The sequence below is a fragment of the Hemicordylus capensis genome, chromosome 5, assembly GCF_027244095.1.
Source record: "Hemicordylus capensis ecotype Gifberg chromosome 5, rHemCap1.1.pri, whole genome shotgun sequence".
Taxonomy (NCBI): domain Eukaryota; kingdom Metazoa; phylum Chordata; class Lepidosauria; order Squamata; family Cordylidae; genus Hemicordylus; species Hemicordylus capensis.
In genome coordinates, this window is record NC_069661.1 from 218,700,009 (window position 1) to 218,720,649 (window position 20,641).

The 20,641-nt window shown below is 45.8% G+C and overlaps 1 protein-coding gene across 1 annotated transcript in view; it reads left to right on the forward strand.

The window, feature by feature from the left end:
* Positions 1 to 20,641, forward strand: part of CARD10 (caspase recruitment domain family member 10) — an 81,435-nt gene that overhangs the window by 10,395 nt on the left and 50,399 nt on the right. Inside the window, exons 3-6 of the mRNA XM_053251631.1 lie at positions 2,297 to 2,515; positions 6,465 to 6,602; positions 11,118 to 11,443; positions 19,609 to 19,791. Coding sequence (XP_053107606.1) covers positions 2,297 to 2,515; positions 6,465 to 6,602; positions 11,118 to 11,443; positions 19,609 to 19,791 — 866 coding nt within the window. The remainder of the gene's footprint in view (positions 1 to 2,296; positions 2,516 to 6,464; positions 6,603 to 11,117; positions 11,444 to 19,608; positions 19,792 to 20,641) is intronic.

Genomic DNA, 20,641 nt, shown 5'->3' on the forward strand with positions numbered 1-20,641 from the left:
TCCTTTATCTCTGTAAACCACTTGAAAATGTTTTCATTGAAAAGGAATGAAATCTATAAATTTCAATACAATTTATATATGATAGTAGTCATGGTAGCCATTAGAGAAATGCTACTCTAGCCTGAAGGACAGTTGTTCTCCCCCTGTAAGAGAGCCACTATTTTAAAACAGATGCTGCTTTGCCCAGTTAACAGGAGCAAACGTAAGCAGGCCTGTAGCCAGCCTAAATTTTTTGGAGTGGGATCACAAGAATGTGTGTGTGTGTGTGTGTGTGTGTGAGGGTGGGGTCAGGTTATATGGCAACAGCTGAAGAGCCAAGGGTGCTCACCTTTGTTTGTTTGTTTAATCATATTTCTATGCCGCCTGATATGTACATCTCTAGGCGGTGTACAAAATTTAAAAGTAACAAATTAAAATACATAATAAAAACAATAGAATAAGATAGATATTAAAACAAGTTTTAAAATTATTAAAATTAATTAAAATCCTGCAAAAACAGGAGAGTCTTGAGGTTCTTCCTGAAAACAAACAGAGACGGAGATGCTTTTATTTCAGTAGGGAGCATATTCCAAAGCCCTGAGGCAACCACAGAGAAAGCCTATCCCCTTTGCAGAATATCAGCCATGCCTATGTACATACTGTACATACAGTCTCTCTCTCTCTCTTGCAGAGCCCCAGACAAGAGTCACACATCCCATCCCCCTAGCTTCTCTTTTTGCTTTGCTAGCAGCAGCCTTCCACCAGGAAGCCATCATGGGGGAAGGTGAAGACAGACATGGGCACACACTGACCCCCCCCCCCATTACTTAGGTGCACCTCTGACCTCACCTGTAAACACCCCCCCCCGCATAATGACTTAATATCAATCAAGTCAAGAAAACAGATCTTCATACAAGACAGACAGATCTTCAAGACAGACACAGCCATCCACTTGCCCAATATGCCCAGCTGAAGGGGAGGACTAGAGACTAGTCCACTCTCTCCTCCTCCATGTTCTGCTGCTCTGAGTTGCAGCTGCAGAGTCTCTCTCTCGGCAGTGGCTGTTGTCGCGTCAGTCATTTCCAGTCTCTCTCGCCATCTCCCTCAGTGCCGCGAGCCGGCCTCGCTCACACTGGCTCTTTGAGCAGGCGTGTGGGTGGGAGAAGACGAAAGCACAGCCTAGTAGCTGCTTGCTTGCTCACTTGGCAGTAACGGGAGGAGGAGGATCGGCTGGAGTGCTGGCACAGCGGGCTCTTCTCCCTCCTCAGCTGAGCTCCTGGTGGCCGCTGGGGAGGAAGAAGAACTTTTTGGGGAGGCAGGTGCACGCCTATGGGTCTGAACGTAAGGAAACCGCTCCCTGCCCCCAAGGAGGTTACAGTCTAAATTTAAACTATGGAGGAAGAAAGAAGGGTTAGGGAAAAGGGAGAGAGTCAATTTTCAAAGGATGGGTGCATGCAAATACACACATATGAACTTAGGTTTCATTTCTGCCACCAGTTGTGGTGATGGACGCTATCTTAGATAGCTTTAAAAGGAGATTAGACAAATTAATAGTCTATCAAGTGGTTGTTAGCCATGATAGATGAATGGAAACTCCAGGTTCAGAGGCTGTGTATACTGGAATAGCAGTTGTTGGGCTGCAGCAGCAGCAGCAGAAGGAGGAGGAGGAGGCGGCGGCGGCAAGGGCTCCCCTTGTAAAGTCTCCCGAATCATCTGACTGGCCACTGTGGGCAGCAAGTCTGCTTGAGAGCCAGTGCAGTGTAGTGGTTAGAGCAGCGCTGCTCACCTTCAGCCCTCCTGCAGATGTTGGCCTACAACTCTGATAATCCTTGAGTATAGGCCACTGTGGCTTGGGATTATGGGAGTTGCAGTCCAAAAACTGCTGGAGGGCCAAAGTTGAGCATCCCTGGGTTAGAGTGTTGGACTAGGATTAGGAAGACCCAAATTCAAATCCCCATTCATCCGTGAAAGTCACTGGGTGACTTCTGGGCCAGTCACATATCTCTCAGACTAACCTACCTCACAGGGGTGTTGTGTGGATACACATAACCGTGTATACCACTCTGGGCTCCTTAGAGGAAGAGCAGGATATAACTGTAAAAAATAAAAATAAAATCAATTGAGAGTGAGAAGTAGAGGGCTTGATGGAACATGAAGATTTTGAAGAGGAGTAGGAAGGAAGAGAGGTGATGCCACAAAGATAGTCAGGGAGTTCCAGGAACTTGTTTCTTTTGCATCTGCCCCTTGCAGGGGACCAGTTAAAAGCAGTTAGGGGGAAATGAGTCCGTAATGAATGATTCTGAGTATGCGTCCCTAGGGCCTGAGAATACGGCCAGCCAGATCCAAAGCCTCTCTGGGGATGAAGAGGAAGAAAGTGCACTATGGGAGAAGATTGAGAGCGTGCGGCACCATCTAACCCGTTCTCTGAACCCAGCCAAGCTGACCCCGTACCTGCGCCAATGTCGTGTGATAGATGAGCAAGATGAAGAGGAGGTGCTGAGTGCCTTCCGGTTTCCATGCAAGAGCAACCGCACAGGTGAGAAAAGTTAAGAAGTCATGTGGAAGCGAGGGCGGGAGAGGCCTCTTTGAGGCAGAGAGAGGTGTATTGGAAAGACACAGTTGGACATTGGCTGCAGCTTCTTGATGTGCCTCTCAAAGTGTCTGGAGTTACCTTTTCTTTATTCTTGACATGCTTGCTGCAGCAGACATCAGTGGACCTAGGGTGCTACGTAAGTTATGGTTCATCTCTTATTCTGCAAATAAGCTGCTGAAGCCTTTTAGATCCTTTGGTCCATAAGCCAGGAAGGTTGGTTGGTTGGTTCTACCTGGCAGAGGTGAAGGCCCATTATTTTTTTAAAACTCTGGGTCCTTAGAGATGGACAAGAATTGATAGCTTTGTATAAAACTCAGCCTTCTCAGGGGGTGGGTTTTCCATGTTTTCAACTGGGGTACCCTCCTCTTCTTCCCTCCATGTTTCTCAATGATCTCCACTATTTTTCAAGTGGGGGCCACGTTGACAAAAAAAACCTTCAGTGTGAGAGCCATTTCCACTGTGTTGACCTCCACACAGTACTGTGCTTTCCTCAGTGTTGGGAGTGCCCTTTAAGAGAGACTGTGTCCTCTCTTAAGAGCTGTGGGAAGAAAGCACTGGGAAGGGCTACACTTTCCAGCACTCTGTGCACACCTTCCAAGATGGGGTGCACCATCTCGCATGCCCCTTTTTGACACAATGCACAATCAACCTGTGGAATTCTCTACCACAAGACTTGGTGACAGCCAACAACCTGGATGGCTTTAAGAGGAGTTTAGATAAGTTCATGGAGGACAGGTCTACCAATGGCTACTAATCTGTGGACTATAGGCCACCTCTAGCCTCAGAGGGAAGATGCCTCTAAATTCCAGTTGGAGGAGGGTAACAGTAGGAGAGAGGGCATGCCCCCAGCTCTTGCCTATGGGCTTCCCAGAGGCATCTGGTGGGCCACTGTGTGAAACAGGATGCTGGACTGAGGAAGCCGTGGGCCTGATCCAGCAGGGCTTTTCTTATGCAGAGGCTCAAAAGGGCTTTGTTTGCCTTAAACAAGCCCTCTGGTGCTGAGCAAAGGTGAGAATGGTCGTCTCCGCATGGTGCCAGGGGGGACTGTACAGAGTATTTGGCTTGGGCTGAAGCTTCACACAGGCCCAGTAAACTGTTAGTCAGGGAGCCACACACACTTAGTGTTGATGGGAGCTGCCATTGTCCTCAAGGCCTTACAGAGAAGGTCAGGTGTTGATGGTGACAGCCACTACTTCTGCTTTTCTTCCCACTTCCTTTTCAAAAGGAAGGCGGTGGGGAACAGAACGGTAAGAAGTGATTCAAGATACTCTGTGATGTCTTCTGCCTGCCAGGGCAGGAAGGAGGGGAGGAGGAAAAGGGGGTGGGTGGGTAGTGCGTGTGAAATTTTGGGGAGGTGGCAGGCTGGTGGAGGCAGCTGGAGGCGATGTGTAGCGAAAGTGACCTGTAGACAGTCCTGTGCTGTCTGAGGTGGCTGACTCACCTCGTCTCACCACTGGGCCCGCCATGCCCCTGGCACAATCTCTCAGGAAATCTTTATCAGTAAAGTCAGGATGGCTCAGATTAAGATCTAAGAAAATTATGAGCTAATCTGCTCACTACTATAACAAACAACACTCAGTTGCCTTTGCTGGTTTGGCTTTGGCAGCTTTATTAAAAAAAAATCAATTTCTTTTGAATGCGCAATTTGCAAACACTAGGTTTTGATGAAATATTAATTTTGTCTGGACACTTCCTCCATACTTGGAAGAGTATGGGGGGGGGCAGAGCCGTCAGGAGGGGAGCTGCAGGCGTCAGGTTTGGGAGGTGGAAGTGGAAGGGAGCATGTTGCCATGGCAATGCGCTGGGGAGAGCAGGTGGAGGGAGTATCATGGGATCCTGGCCTGGGAAGAGAGGCTGGGCTTGTGCAAGTTTGTGAACACCAGTAACTGTTTCAGAATGAAGAGGGAGAGGGCAAGGAGGAAAAACGGATGGCTGGAGGACAGCTCAGGTTCCTGCGTGAAGGAGCAAGCTGGGTGAAATGGCTGAAGTGGGGTGTAGGAAGAACTTGGTGAGGTGACTCCTTTCACCCTCCCCGCTTCCAAATTTCTGAGGCCAAGGGGAGCATCAAAAAGGACAGGACAATGGGTTGGCAAAAGAGCCAGGCACAGATAGCTGAGTTGGCCTTTTATGCCTCATTTCCACTATTGTGTCATATTTTGGTAATGATTAGCAGAAAGGTTTTCAGGGGATTCCTCTTGCAGAACAGCTAACCTATAAAAGGAAAGAGCAACAACTATGGCCACAGCCTTCTGTTTGCTGGTGTGATGTGTGTCTGTGTAATGTGTTTTGCCTTTTGGCCCTATTTCTCTCACAAAGGCTGCATTCTCACAACACAAGGATCTTGGTTAAAAAGTTAATCAGGATCAGTGAGCCCTGTAAAGTGGATTATTAGAATGTAATCCTGGTCAAACTGCTTTGGTTAACCACTATTTAACTGGGATAGATAACGAGGTTCAGAGTGACCATCTTCTTCCTCTGGTATACTATTGAGGTTCATATATGCACTTGTGCATTCTAAGTGCATAACTGTCCATCTTGCTTTCAAGAATTCCGGTGATGGAACCTTCTCCAATGATGACTGCTTCTGTGCAAAGATCACAAAAGGCAACATCCTGAAATCATTGTTCCTGAATTGACAAGGCACTGCAGATGATGTGAAGTGTCCCTAATCAAAGAATGATTTGGCATATCTTCCCTTGTGTTTCCACATCGTTTCTGCTGCTTTGGCAAACAGAGTTTGATCTATGATCGCAGCTATGTTCTGCAGTTGTAGCATGTCCCTGAGTTCATTTTGGTTCAAAAATGCAGCCACTGTTGTCAACTCAGTAATCAGGGCATTGATGGTAGGTAGGTAGCCAATGACACAAAGTTCTTAGTATATCCAACAGAGTATTTTCTGTCTCACTATGCCTGCCTGTCTGCCTGGCAACTACCCAAGGCTATCCAAGGATAGATATCTTCTATCTCTAGAGACTCGGAGCTTGCCAAAAATCAAAATGAGCCTTAAGATGATTAGGAAATGGGGCATAAAAAGACTACTTTCAACAAATGTTGCATTAAAAATAAGTGGTTGAAAATTGTGCATTCATATGCAGTGGACTGAAGATACTAGGAATGCCAGACCGGTGCAGACAACTGAATGCTGTTTGTTACAGTAACAAATGCAGGTGCTTGACTACTTTAACTCTTAATTTGGATGTCCTGACTTTACCAATAAAGATTTCATAGGTCTAGGGGCTCCCAGGAACAAACGTAGAGTTCTAGCTAATGGCAAATGCGATGGTATTGTTAAAAATGTGGTGTCGACTCCAAGAGGTCAAGAGTTATGCAAGGCTAGCAGCTGTTTTTCAACTCTAGGGATTTTGCAGAAATAATAATGGGGCAGGTTCAGACATGGCATAGAACAATGGCTTATTTCATCTAACTGTGACTGTTAAGTTTGTACGTCTGAATCTGTGCAAGTCAGCAAATGGCTCATTTTGGGAAGTAAAGCCATGATCTGCATGCAGGGTTTGAAGCTGGTTTGTTTGTCCAAACCTGGGTCTCACTTGATTTTTGAACCCACAATGGTTTAATTTTTGTTTAACCCTGGTTTAATTTTGGTTTAATTTTTGGTGAACCCTGCAACCCTGTAGCTTTTTTTTATGCTGCTCTTCCTCCAAGGAGTTAATGGGCATGCTTCTCTCTCCTCCTTTGTATCCTCACAACAACCCTGTGAGGTAGGTTAGGCTGAGAGAAGGTGACATTATCTATGCATGGCTGAGAGGGGATTTGACCCCGAATCTCCCCAGTTCTAGCCTGCCTCTCTAACCACTGACTATGATTCTGCTGGTTGATCATGTGGCCCACATTACTTCAGTGAAAGATCTTTTGACTGTGTGTCTCCCTACAGGACTCCTCATTGATATCCTTCGAAGACGAGGGAAGAGAGGCTATGAAGCATTCCTAGAGTCCTTGGAGTTCTATTATCCTGAACATTTCACCCGATTGACAGGGAAGCAGCCAGTTCAGCGTTGCTCTATGATCCTGGGTAAGATGTTGCAGAAGGCTTCCCCTTATATGGCTATTCAGATCATGCAGAGAGGCTTGGAATATTCTTGGAAGGATCCTAGCATTCATAGTTAAGGTGGGGGTGGTGGGGGGCAGGGAGAAATTCTCTGTGTGTGCATGACTGTGTGGTCCTGGACTTTCTGCTGATGCATTACATTTCACATGGTATCTTCTAGGCAGAGATCTACAAATTTAAACTTAGCACACTGATTGATTGATTGATTGATTGATTAAGTGCCATCAAGTCGGTGTTGACTCTTAGCGACCACATAGATAAATTCTCTCCAGGATGATCTGTCTTCAGCTTGGCCTTTAAGGTCTCTCAGTGGTGCATTCCTTGCTGTCGTAATCGAGTCTATCCACTTTGCTGCTGGTTGTCCTCTTCTTCTTTTTCTTTCAACTTTCCCCAGCATTATGGACTTCTCAAGGGAGCTGGATCTTCGCATAATGTGTCCTAAGTATGATAGTTTGAGCCTGATCATTTGTGCCTCAAGTGAAAATTCTGGATTGATTTGTTCTATGATCCATTTGTTTGTTTTCCTGGCTGCCCATGGTATCCTCAAAAGTCTTCTTCAGCACCAAAGTTAAAAAGCATAAATGCTTTTTCTATCTTGCTTTTTCAGAGTCCAGCTTTTGCATCCATAGAGTGTCATGGGAAAAACCATTGTCTTAACGATTCTAATCATTGTAGGTGTAGACATGTCACAACATCTAAATAGCATTTCCAGAGAAGTCCTTGTGATGGGAGATTGGAATGTAGTTCTTTTGGGGCCAAGAAGGTGGAGATTGAATAACCTGTTACTGCAAGAAGAAGTTAAGTTGAAGTGCCAAGATGAATTAAAGAGTTTCTTTCTGAGAAATATGACATCAGAAGTCTCATTATTCTCCATATGGGATTCCAGTCAAGCTTTCATGAGAGGATTGCTCATCTTGGAGGCCTTGAGGAGGAAGAAAGGTCTGCAAAAGTAGAAAGAGTCCTTACTAGAAATGACAAACAAGATGAACTCTTTGAAGTATGTATGGCAGGGTATAAACGAGCTCCGTAAACAAATGGCTCTCATAGAAGCAAAAGAGACATATAAGAACATAATTTATGCAAAATAGAAAGATTTCGAGAAGGGTAATAAACCTGATAAACTACTGGCATACCAGCTTAGAAAAGAACGTGAGAAGAGAGTCATTACTTCTATATAGAATGGGGAAGAATTTGTTTCAAATATGGATAGAATGATTGATCAGTTTACAGATTATTACGCTAAATTATACAGAAAGGAAACGTTGGATCTGGAGGAGGTTTCACAGTACTTGGAAAATCTACAGATATCAGAGTTCATATCAGAGTTCACGGAGAAACAGAAAGAAATGCTTAATAAACTGATTTCCGAGGAGGAAACAAGAGAGGCAATACGGTGTTTAAAAATAATATCCATGGCCCAGACGGATTTTCTTGTGTTTATTACAAGAATTTTAAAGAAATACTAATTTGCCCATTGACTCAAGTAATGAAAGAAATACTACACTGCCATGCTCTGCTCTCCACCTGGCAAGAAGCATTAATTTCTGTTATAGATAAGGAAGGGAAGGATACAACTTGACCTGAATCATACAGACCAATTTCTTTGCTGAATGTCAATTATAAACTCTTCATGGTGATTTTGGCAGGAAAGTTGAAGGGCTTCCTGACTGATATAACACAGCTGGATCAAACAGGATTTATACCAAAAAGATATATGAAAGATAACCTGAGATTTGTCCTAAATGCAATAGATGATATTTCAAAGAGGAAGAGTAAAGCAGCGATGATTTCCCTGGATACGGAGAAAGCTTTTGACAATTTGGATTGGTCCTTTCTGTTTAAGGTTTTGGAAGGAATGAATTGTGGATCAAATTTCCTCTCTTGGATTCAAAGTATCTATCAGGAACAATCAGCAAAGATAATAGTGAATGGGATTCTATCCAAAAGGTGTGCAGTCAACAAGGGCACCAGGTAAGGGTGCCCTCCTTCTCCACTGCTGTTCATTTTGGTTCTTGAACCGCTGGCAAAGAAGATTCGGCAGGAGCAAAGAATACACAGAATTAAAATGGCAAACCAAGAGCATAACGACAAATTGTATGCTGATGATGTGGTTCTCACAATTACTCGACCAAAGGACTCCTTGGATGCAATATTGGAGCATATAAATCAGTACAGTAGGATCTCAGGATATAAGATTAACAAAAACAAAACACAGATCATTACATGGAACCTGTCAGCTACGGAACGATTGTATTTGAAAGACAAGACTGGATTTCAGATGACAGCAAAGTCTATTAAATACCTGGAGATTAATTTAACAGGGAACAATAAAGACCTTTTCAAGAACAATTACCTACCAGTGTAGAATCTCATCCTAGCAGATTTAAATGGGTGGAAAAAACTAAATCTTTCTTGGCTGGGAAAGATAGCTTCAGTTAAAATTAATATTTTACCAAGAATGAATTTTTTATTTCAAATAATTCCAGTTAAGATTGAAGATAAGACGCTGAATACGTGGGAAAGGCATATACATTCTTTTATTTGGGTTTATAAGAAGCCAAGAATCAAGTTTAGGATTATGCAAGATGCAAAAGAATGGGGAGGACTGGCTGTCCCTAGCTTGAAACTATACTACCATGCCAGCTGTTTGACATGGATTTCGGATTGGATCAGAGAACCATATGGTCTAATTATGGACATGGAGGGATCAGATCTTTCAGATGGATTACACAAGTTTTTATGGACTAACATAAAAAGAAATGATCAGGACATAAAATCCAATACAATCAGAAACAGTCTGTTAAGCGTCTGGGATAAGTAGAACAAAAGGATTAGCCCGGATTTATCACCTTTGGCATCTGTTTTAAATATTTTTTTCCAAAAAGAAGAAAAATCTAATAAGTTTAATTGTTTGGAGAGAGAAGGCATATAGTGTGCAAAGTTTAACTATTGTAAAAACAAAACCTAAATCTATTCAAACTCTTACTTTGGAATGGTCCGAGGAACCTTCATGGTTTTAGTATTTACAAATTAGTTCTATAGTGCAGAAAGAAATACAAAGACTAAGTGGAAGCAAAATTTAAATAGGACAATTGATATTCAACAATGGGAATATCAATGGAATGTGAATATTACATTTACAGCAAATAGCACCCTTAGAGAAAATTGGTACAAAATGTATTTCCGTTGGTACATTACTCCCTCAACCATTAGTAAGATGGACAGTAATTACTCGGGAGACTGTTGAAAATGCAAGAATCATGCAGGGATGTTCTATCATATGTGGTGGACTTGTGGCAAAGCACAACAATTTTGGGGGGAAATTCACTTTAAGATGCAACAAAATTTAAATATAAACTTTCCCTATTCACCCGAGCTTTTCTTGTTAAATATGACTAAACCCTGTAAACCTATTAAATACACAGAGTTGTCTTTATATATGATTACTGCCACCAGGATTCTCTATGCTGCCAATTGGTGGACACAGGCAATCCCGACTGTGGATGAATGGCTACTGAAGCTATGGGAATATGCCTCGATGACTAAGGTCACTGCTTATTTGCGGAATGCCTCAGATGAAATATTTGCGTTAACCTGGGGAACCTTTTATAAATTACAGTTTAGCACAGGGTCAACATCCACACCCAGGATTTGGCTTTTTTTAATACTGAGAGTTGACAAGTGCCTTATTTATATCTCTTTGTAATATCTGACACGAGGGGGAAGGTTGGCAAAGGGTGGAAGCGGAACTTTGGATTGTCATATGTAATATGTCATATGTAACCATTGGAAGTCCAAGAGATGATAAAGTACCATGTTATTTCTTTTTATTTTCTTATAAATAAAAATATTAAAAAATAAAAAAAAAATCCTTTCCAAGGCCTTCATTGCAACCCTACCAAGTGCTAGTCTGCAGCCATGCCAGGCCTCGCAGAGGCCATTTGTGCATGTGTGGTGGTGGGCAAAATGGCCGCTGTGCCACCGTATGGAGGCCCGAACAGGCTGCAGCAGTGATGACTGAGGCCAGTGAGGGGGAAGGGAACCTTCGCTGACCCCCCGCCCCGGCCTAGAGGAAGCCCCCTGAAGGGACTAAAGGTTAAAAAAAGTTTTTTTTTTTTAAAAAAGCGAACACCCCCCCCGGATTGAACAGGGGGGGGCGGTTCAAAGGGGTGCCGGACCGAACTGGCCTGGTCCGGTTCGAGTACAGTATGGACTCGAACCGAACCAGGCCAGCCGGTTCCATGCACATCCCTACTGCCAGTCTGTGTAGACAATACTGAGCTAGATGGACCAATGGTCTGATGCAGTATGTGGCTGCTTCTTATGTTTCTAAAGTGTGAATAGGCTACTTCTTATGTTCTTATGAATAGGCTGCTTTTTATGATCCTCAAGTGTGAATAGGCTACTACTGGCTGATGAGTTTCACTGTCCTGTCTGGTCCTGCTGCCCAAGGAGCTGACTATGTCTGTCCTCTTCCAGATGAGGAAGGCCCTGAAGGCCTGACCCAGTTCCTGATGATGGAGGTGAAGAAGGCCCGGATCCAGCGGAAAGGCCACCTAGCAAAAGAGCACCAGCTCCACGCAAACAACCAGGCCTTGGAGGAGGAGTGCGCTGAGCTAAAGCAGCAGCTCCAGAAGCTGCAGAAGCTGCAGGAGCGTTGCCAGAGGTTCCAGGAGGAGTGGGATTCCAACAGCATGGAGCTGCTGAGGTTGAAGGATGAAAACTATATGTTGGCCATGCGCTATGCACAGCTGTGTGAGGAGAAAAATGCTGCTGCCCTGCGGAGTCGGGACCTGCAACTTGGGGTATGGTTAGGTGGCTCTCTCTCTCTCTGTGTACGTGCACATGTGTACAGATGTGTACTGCTATCAGGGGCAACCCACAGTAATGCTGCGCCTAAGCCGAGGTGCAAAATGCTGCCTTGCCTCATGCCCCTAGGGAGGCCAGCCCCCTTTCCAAGTCGACCTTTGTAGGATTTGAAAGTGCATGGAGGACAGGGAGAAAGGAAGCTTACCAGCATCCTCCTCTTCTCTCCCTGTGGTCCTTGCAAAGCTTGCAAGGGTCAGATTGGCCCCAAAGAGCTGCTCCAATGACAACAGTGGGGGGCATCTTGTCACCTTTCTGGCGTCCCAATAATCTGCCGCCTCAGGTGACTGCCCCACCTTGCCTCATGGAAGGACCACCCTTGACTTCTATAATTAGGGTGGTGCAAAGGCATATGTATGTCAAAGTCAAACTGAGCTCATTTCCTCACATCAGAAGTCACTGTAGTGAATTAAGAACTATCTGCACTGTTGTAGTTGCTTTGGTATCATTGGTTCCACACACTTGACAGCTTCTATAAAAGGAGATGTAACGGAGGCGCTATAGAAGGCTGATCAGCAGCTCTTGCCTGGGGATCCTTGGCTGTCCTGAGACTGCATTCTTGAAACTGCCTGTTTTTAGTTCCTTGGTTTCTCTTTACCTTGTCCTGCTCTTGTTTCTTTGCTGAATTCATTGTCATGCCTTCCTGCCTGTATTGGTTATTCCTAGTCTTGATCTTACTCAAATCTACTTCCTCTGTCCTTACCCCACCAATGCAGCTCATGCATGAGGGGCCCTCCAAGACAGTAACAGATTAAATTAAAAAAAAAGTGCAAACCTTTCTACTGGGAGTCCCATGCAAAGCCTTTTATCATGCAAAAAGAGGGAACCAGTAACTGTTAATCAGTACTAGTATAGGATTTTCTGCTAGTGTTCTATGCCTGTTGCCCTCTATTAGCTGGGAGATAAGAAATTCTATGTGTGCAGTTTGGAGTGAGTGGTACTCTTTCCCAGAAAAGCTCAGACCTGAAATTTTGGAGCAGCTTGGGACAGCCCATGGGTGTCCGGGGTGGGGGCTGGGGTTGTGGGGCAGGGGAGCCCTGGGTGGGGAGGCAGTGGCATGGTGCGCTCGGCAGGCAGCAGGGCTCACTGGGGACTGGTCTTGCACACCTGACTGTCTCCCTGCAGGAGGGATGGAGGACTCACTATGCCTCAGGCCCGGGAAGCAGTGGCAGCATTTGGACCTCCAGGGCAGGAAGTGAGAAGTGAGCAAGTAAGAAGTTGCTGGAGCGCAGTGCAGGGTGCATGGCCCAAGTCTTTGCCACCGCCGCTGCACCCCTGCCCCGGGACAAAATCCTTGCAGCAAGCAGCCTTTGCCCCCATCCCTAGAAAAACTTCCGTGGACACCCGTGCTACAGCCCTGACTGTAGGGCTGAGTGTGACTGAGGGTGTGCATTAGTAGCACGTGTGCATGAATACAGGGTAGCCTGTTTGGTAGTGTGTGTGGTTGGGGGTCTAAGTGCTTTCAAGTGATGACCAAAAGGTTCTCTGGTGCTTTAATTAACGCTATGCTAGCACCGGCCCTGTTTGGTAGTGACTGTGCCTGATCTAATTCCCATGCCAAGGGGAAGGCAGCCCTCTCCATTCCCACTGGCACACCCCACCCTCTGCCATTACGTTTTCAGGGCTTACTACAGAGGTAGCAACAGAGGAATGCCTTACCAAATTTACCAAGGCTAGCTATTCATTCATTCATTCACTCACTCACTCACTCACGTATAAATAAATAAATATTGTGTGTCCAGAACTTTTTTGGAGGTTTCCCAGATGGGGCACTTCACTGCGGGAAGAAGTGGTGTAAATTGAGATGAGTTAGGATGAGAGTATAAAAAGCGCCTCTGAGCGTAAATAAGCACATGCCGAAGCAAATTAGGGCCATCTAGCTCAGTACTGTCTACTCAGACTGGCAGTGGCGTCTCCAAGACTCCCCCACCTCCTCCTGCATCTTCTCTTGCTTGTTCTGAGAGAAAACAACTGATCCACCCGCTTCCCAGCCACCGCGACCACCTCCTCCCTCTGCTGCCCATCTCGTGCCATCTGGCGAGCAGGTGGACTGGGTGTTTTCTCACGCACTTGAGTGCCCTTTGCCACCATTCTCAGTTGGCTCTTGCCAACGAGTGTAGGCAGGAGGCGGAGGCAGAGGTGGCAGTGGCAGTGGTCAAGGAAGGTGAAGGCAATGGGGGATGGTGAGTGGGTGATCCTCTCTTGGTGGTTTTCTCTTGACACGAGTGAGCAAAGAGGCAGGAGCAGTTGGTGTAGGAGGAGGAGGTGGGGAAGGGAAAGGAAGCACTCTTTACAGGGCAGGGGGTGGTGCAGAGGGGTGGGGTTTCTCCAAAATGGTGGAGGATCTCACACAACCATTTTTGACACTCCCCCAAAGTGCAACTTTAAAAGGATGCATATACTGCACGTTCAGCGCCAACCTTCAAGAAAAAAAGCTGAAGAATGCCACTGGCTGTATTTATTTATTTATCGTATTTTTATACCACCTGATATGCAGATCTCTAGGTGGTGTACAGAATCCATACACTGCCTTGTATGAAGGGCACTGCACTGAATTAGCTGTCAATCCCTCCCTTTGAACTTGCCCCTATCCTAAAGTAAAAGCAAAAGTAAATTGCTGTCTGGAAAACGTCCTGCTGAGCTGGAGGAAGACTCGGTCAGTTACAGTGCTGCCTTATATTTTTTAAAATGATGGCAACAGGGAACAGGTAGGAGATTATGCAAGATCACCATCAATATCTCCAACCACCCCCTGGCCTCTGGTGATGTGAGAGTGCTACTGTCAGCCCCAAAGGACTGTGCTACAGTTTTAATGGAAATGAGAAAACTCTGAGGTTCATCAGCCTTTGGGGACAGGGAAACAGGATGACAATGGGGAAAGCCCAGGAATTCAGTTGTTTGGGATGACGTCATCTGGATCCTTGGAAATGAATGAGCAAGGTGTCAGTGCCGGAGGTAGCAGTGTCTCTGCTATGTTTTAGATGCTCTGCTCTGATATGTTTTAAATGCTGCGGTTTGGGCGTGGGCGAGTTTTATGAGCATGATTAATGAGGTTAATTTTTAAGGCCTTGAGGCTGCAAGAGTCATCCAAGCTGTTCCTGCATGAAGGTGTTCCTTGATGGTCTTGATTGAGATCATCTCCAGTATCCCATTCTAACTAAAGGTAAAGTTTACCGTCGAGTCAAGATTGACTCCTGGTGACCACAGGGCCCTGTGGTTGTCTTTGGCAGAATACAGGAGAGGTTTACCATTGCCATCTCTCACACAGTATGAGATGATGCCCTTCAGCATCTTCCTATATCGCGGCTGCCCGATATAGGTGGGAAACATACCAGTGGGGATAGACTCTGAAATAAACAGCAATTGGGAATAGCCAAAGAGCAAGATGCTTGAACTACAAATGGGCTCCAGATATCTCTAGCAAGTGAGCCAAAATTACTCACTTACTCAGTGGCTTCTGAGAAGAGTAACTCCTGTGTAGAGTAACTCCTGTGTAGAGTAACTCTTTAGGGTCGTGCTATTGAGAAAAATATGTCAGCCACTGAATCTGGGGAGAGCAATGGCAGGGCTAAGGAGTGTGTTGCTGCAGGGGGAAGAGCTAAGTGGTGTGTGGTCCCCTTCCCCTCCACCTGAGTACAGTGTATCCAGGTTTGGAACACTAGTATAGAGCTCCTGGCCCCAGGTATAGCATTCCCTGATGTCCCAAAGATCCCCAGCCAGCTTTCCCTCAGCCATCAGGTCCTTCCTCAAAGACACATGCCTTCTACTGTGCTCTTCTATAAGCAATTATCCTCCATTTTGGATCCTCAAAGTGACAACTAATCTAGGGGGCCGAGCAAGATGATATGTTAAAGCACATGTTTGTCTCTCCTGTGTTTGGTTTTCTTTATAAATAGCTGCTGCAGGGGCCACCAGTCTGGATGAGAACTTTGTGGGGTGGGTGGGTTTGGGGTTGGGGGGTGAGCTCCCTCCCATGCCATTTTCTTGCCAAAAATTGCCCCTCAGGCTGCTATTTGCAGAAATGGCAACTCTGTGGGTAAATAGCACTTTTACAAAGGCATTTTCTGGCAGGAAAATGGCACAGTGGGTAAGGGGCAGCTCTCTTTAACCCCATGCAGTGGGAAAGGGCCAGCTCACCTTCCCCATTCCACACAGGGGGAAAGGGTTAGTCCCCCTTCCTACATATTGCAGATCTGATTTGGGTCGGGCTATTACTAAATAAAAAACAAACGTGCAGGAGAGATGAGTCCATGTTTAATGTATCCTCTAGTTTGAGCCTAAGTCTAAGTGAAGCCACACTTGCTTGTGATCATATGGTGTCCCTTGCGTATTGCTCCTTTCCCTCTCTTTCTATCTCTCCTTCTGTTATCTCTTCTTCCTCCTTTCGCTGTGCACTCCAGCTACTGTAGAGTAAGCCACTGTCTGCTATTTTGCTCTGTAAAGCCACATGCATATTGATGATGCTGTAAAAATGATAGATTGTGGCAGTCCCAGCCTTTGTTGGTTAGATCTGTGCCCTGTAGCCACTCTGGCAGTTGCTCTGGGAAGGCATTAATACACAGACCAGGGACAGAACACTCCTTAATATCCTTTTTAGTGAACTGCATAGGCTCTATTCTCTTAAGTGTTTGGGGTGAGCATCTTTTTATTCAGGTTATGTATCTCAGAAGCTGTAGAAAGTGCTGCGTGTGTGCATGTGCACACATACACCTTATGGAACAGATGTTGCATACTCTTCTGGATATAAATTAGTCTAGTTATTTAGGCATTTATACTACTCTGTCATGGAAGGTTCAGAAATGGCTAGGGTACCCACTTTTTAAAAAGCAGTGAAATAATAATACATTTTTATTATTAAAATTAGGGATTAAGCTGGTCTTGAGCATGAATTGTCCACTTTGCTAAGCAGGGTTGACCTTGGTTTGCATTTGGATGCAAGCCCTGTCTGTTGTAAGATATTTCCGCTAGGAGATGAGGGCTGTAGCTCAGTGGAAGAGCATCTGCTTGCATGCAGAAGGTTCCCGGTCCAATCCTTGGCATCTCCAGGTAGATCTAAGAGAGACTTCTGCCTGTAAAGGGCAGGAGAGCTTCTCCTAGTCAGTGTAGACAATATTGAAATAGATGGCCCAATGGTCTGACTCAGTATAAGGCGGTTCCCTGTGTTATTATTCCCATATTACAGATGGAGAGGCTGAGAGATGCTAGTTATTCTGAGATGGTATAGAAGACTGCTTTGTTCAACCAGCGCTCCAACATATTCATACATTATCTTTCCAGAGCACCTTTGAGGTCTCCTCTCATTGCTTCTGCATTAATACCTTCCCTCTTTTCTTTTCTTGAGAGCTAGTAACTTGCCCAAAGCCATCTACTGAGTTAGACTATGAACCAGTGTCTTATTGCCTCATACCCAAGTATCTCAGCCACTATGCTACAATAGTTCTGACATCTTGGAATAGGAATGAGCTACAATTAAAGGAACGCTCATGCTCATTTGCTGCTTTGAAAGTGTGTGTGTGTGTGTGTGTGTGTGTGTGTGTATTGAGACTGGCTTACATGTCCCACGGCGTAACGTGGTGTTGCAGAACTGCCTGCACTGTTGTGGGGCTCTCATACACACGGCGACAGTGCTATGCAAGAGGGGAGTATCAGAACTACTGACCTCTTCTGTGATCACACGTTGCATGCTATTTCCATTATTCCCAATGGAATTAGTGTGCGGTGAAAGATTGTGCAAAAGACCAGTAGTTCTGGTTATGTTCCTCTTGCACAGCACCATTGCCACACATGTTAAGGGCCCTGGAGTGCAAGGGTGGATCTGCAATACCCACATTACTCTAGGGGACATGTAAGCCTGTGTCTTTGCCACGCCTGATATTCTTGGACCAAAGGAAGGATTTTTTCTACCTGCAGAAAGCATCTATCCAGTTCTTATTTTAGTGTGACATTGTATTGTATTGTATACTGTGGTTTAATACTGTAATGCATACCAAGCTTGGTATGTATGTTATAAGGGCAAACCTCAATATCCACAGGGGTTCTGATCTGTGGATGCTGAAACCGTGGATACCAAAGTGTGGGATGGGGGGTGGTTAGGTTCTCTGAAGCTGGAAAAGGGGCAAATAAAAGGGCAAAAACATGGAGGGAGGATCCACAAAAAAGTCCCCTACTGTGCTCCGTGGGTGTCCAGCTGCCCAGAAATGCACCCCCCCGGCCCAAATTCCCTGCTTTCCCCCACAAAAAATTGTAGAAAAATGCTACAACCACAAAATGACTCCTCATGACAAATGGTGGCCAGAAATGACCTCCATGGTCATTTCTGGCCCTCTAGGAACTGCAGATATGTGGGTTTTAACCCCTTCATATCTGCAGATAATGAAATCAGGTGTCAATCAGACACCTGCAAATATGTGGAACTGCGGATATAGAGTCCACGTATGACAAGGTTTGCGCGTATATACAACTGCTTATTTAGAATTTTCTACTGTCTAGGGCAGGGGTGTCAAACTCAATTGGGTGGCGGGCTAGATTTGATCCCAATGCACCTCTGGGGTGTGTGCACATAGCCTTGTGCCATCTTTTGTCTTCCTCCTCCTCCTCCTTTTTCTTGCTTTCTTTCCTCTCTTGCCCTGCCACTTAAATTAGCTGAATGCACTGTTTTTACACCAGAATATGCTCAGGGAAAATCTAAATATTTTTTGGTAGTTTGTTGGCCAGCCAGCTTCCTTTCCCCCCCACCCCACTGCTGCCACCCCCCACTTTGCCACCCCTCTCTGACTAACTCTTGCTGGAGGGGAAGCGTGAGTTCCTTCCTTCCTTCCTTCCTTCCTTCCTTCCTTCCTTCCTTCCTTCCTTCCTTCCTCCACTGCCACTCAACGAACAACTAGAGGTGCTGCCACTTTAGCATGTGAGCTAAAAAGTGGTGGTGGCAGTGGCTTGTCCCAGGGCTGCTGCTTTCACTCAGACTGGTCAGGCGAGCTCAGCAGAGCCTGATCCAACCCACAGGTGATAGTGTGACAGCCCTAGTCTAGGGTGTAGTATTGCCATCAGGCCACTTGGGTGTGGATATGGGCATGGATATGGGTGGGATATGGTCTCGCCCAATTTCTGGTGAATGTCTTTGTGACACTCCAGGGAAATTCCGCCTTGTACAAATCTCTTCACATCATAGATAGAAGATGCTTATGAGCCCATACTCTTATTAGGTAAATCAGATAATTTTTCTGATTTGAGGATGCTGTCTGACTCACTCCTTTCATGGTGTGAAGAGACTTGTTTCTTGAATTTGCATGGAGGGTTTGCAAAACATTAGCTAGAAACTGGGTGGGAGGATACAGTGGTCTGATGTCAATGCTACACCTATGCAGTAGGAAGACCCTAAACTCTCCAAGAGGAATGTGCTTAAACCACAGTACACACTCCTCTGTCACACTAAAAAGAAAAGATGCTTGTTGGTAGGATGTCCTGTCTCATGGGTTCTTGCTAATCTGCATGGATGTTTTAGCCCTCCAGTCTTGGCAGTAGAAAGTTGTGATCAGCATGTCTAGGCAGATGGACATCTGTTGGGAGTCGGGAGGACTGGGCACTCGCTGCCCCTATGAACTGTGTAAGAAGCAGAAGAGGATATGATGGTGGTGATGATTCACTGCTATGACAGAACTATAGTTCTCAGAGTTTTTTTGCAGAAAGCCATGACACTGAAATGGATGGATGTTCTTAGAGGATGGGAAAATGGTACTGTAATGACATCCTGAATGTAAAGAGTAGCATAGGATAGCTGATCTGCTCCAGTTTCTGCCTCATCTTCAAGGTCCTTTGCTCTTAAGAGAACTTGTATGTGTCCTAAAAAGAAAGTTGATTGTTTGACCTGGAAGCCCCAACCCCAGCAATGTGGAATGGATTGGGGTAATTCATTCACATGCTCAGTTACACTCCCTTCTCTGTTGTTCTTCCATATGCATCAGGGCTGAGCCCTGGCTTTCAAAACGAGTTTTGGCCTTGGATCTAGTCTAAACTGAGCCCTGCTTAAATCCCTCTCATTGCTTCCCGGACACGACACTCATGCATTAGTGGTGAGCTGTTGGTTTTGTCCTCTGCTGTGTTCCAGGTGGACCAGTTGAAATGCAAGGTCAGCAGCCTGGAGGAAGAGTGTTCCCTGCTGAAGAAGCAGGCCTTGGGAGCTCCCCAGCGAGAGGCGGACGAACATGGCCTTGCCGACACCGTATCTGAGTTGCTAGCAGAGAACCAGCGATTGAGAGCATCGCTTCAGGAGCTGCAGAGCATGGTGCAGGTACCATTGGAAGAAAAAGATCAAACCCACCAAGCAAAGCATTTGCTTTGCATGCAGAAGGTCCCAGGTTCAATCCCTGGCAGCATCTCCAGGAAGGGCTGGGAAAGACTCCTGCCCTAAACCTTGGAGAGCCGCTCCCAGTCAGTGTAGACAGTACTGAGCTAGATGGACCCATGGTGTGGCTTGGTATAAGGCAGCTTCCCGAGTTCCTCTGAAAATGGGAAAGATGCTACAAGAAGCTGCCTTGCAGCGAGTCAGACCAATAGTCTTTCTAGCCTGGTGTCATGCTCTGTCTGAGCTTGGGGCCCTGCACATTGCTGCCCCTTGTGGCAGCCTGCAACGTTACAGCAGATGTCTACGCTTCTGAAGCTCTGGGCAGGCCCCATCTTTTGGGATCACTCATTGGCCTTTCTCTTTAGCAGGAGGTATAAAAGGCTTTCTTGCTAAGGTAGGCCTTGCCTCAGTATCAAGGTTCCCTTGTTCCTGGTCTTGCTACCTCTCATGTCTGCTTGGTGTGAACTCTGGCTTGTTCATGGCTTCTGATTACGTACTTGACCTCCTGGCTCTTGATTGTTGATATGTCTTGACCTTGGCTTTTTCCTGACTCCTGGTTCTTGACTGTCTCCATGGCTTGACTCCTGGTGTGTTCCTGAATCTTGGCTCCTGCCTAAATCCTTTGACTCCTGACAGTCTCCCTGGCTTGACTCCTGACACATTCCTGGCTTTCCCAGTAATGGCATTGGGTTAGTGCTCCCTAGTGACTTCTCCCCATGGCTCAGCTGCCTGACACCTGGTACTATCTACCTTTACTGGCAAGGACAGTGGTAGTGGTCTCTCATAACCCATGTAA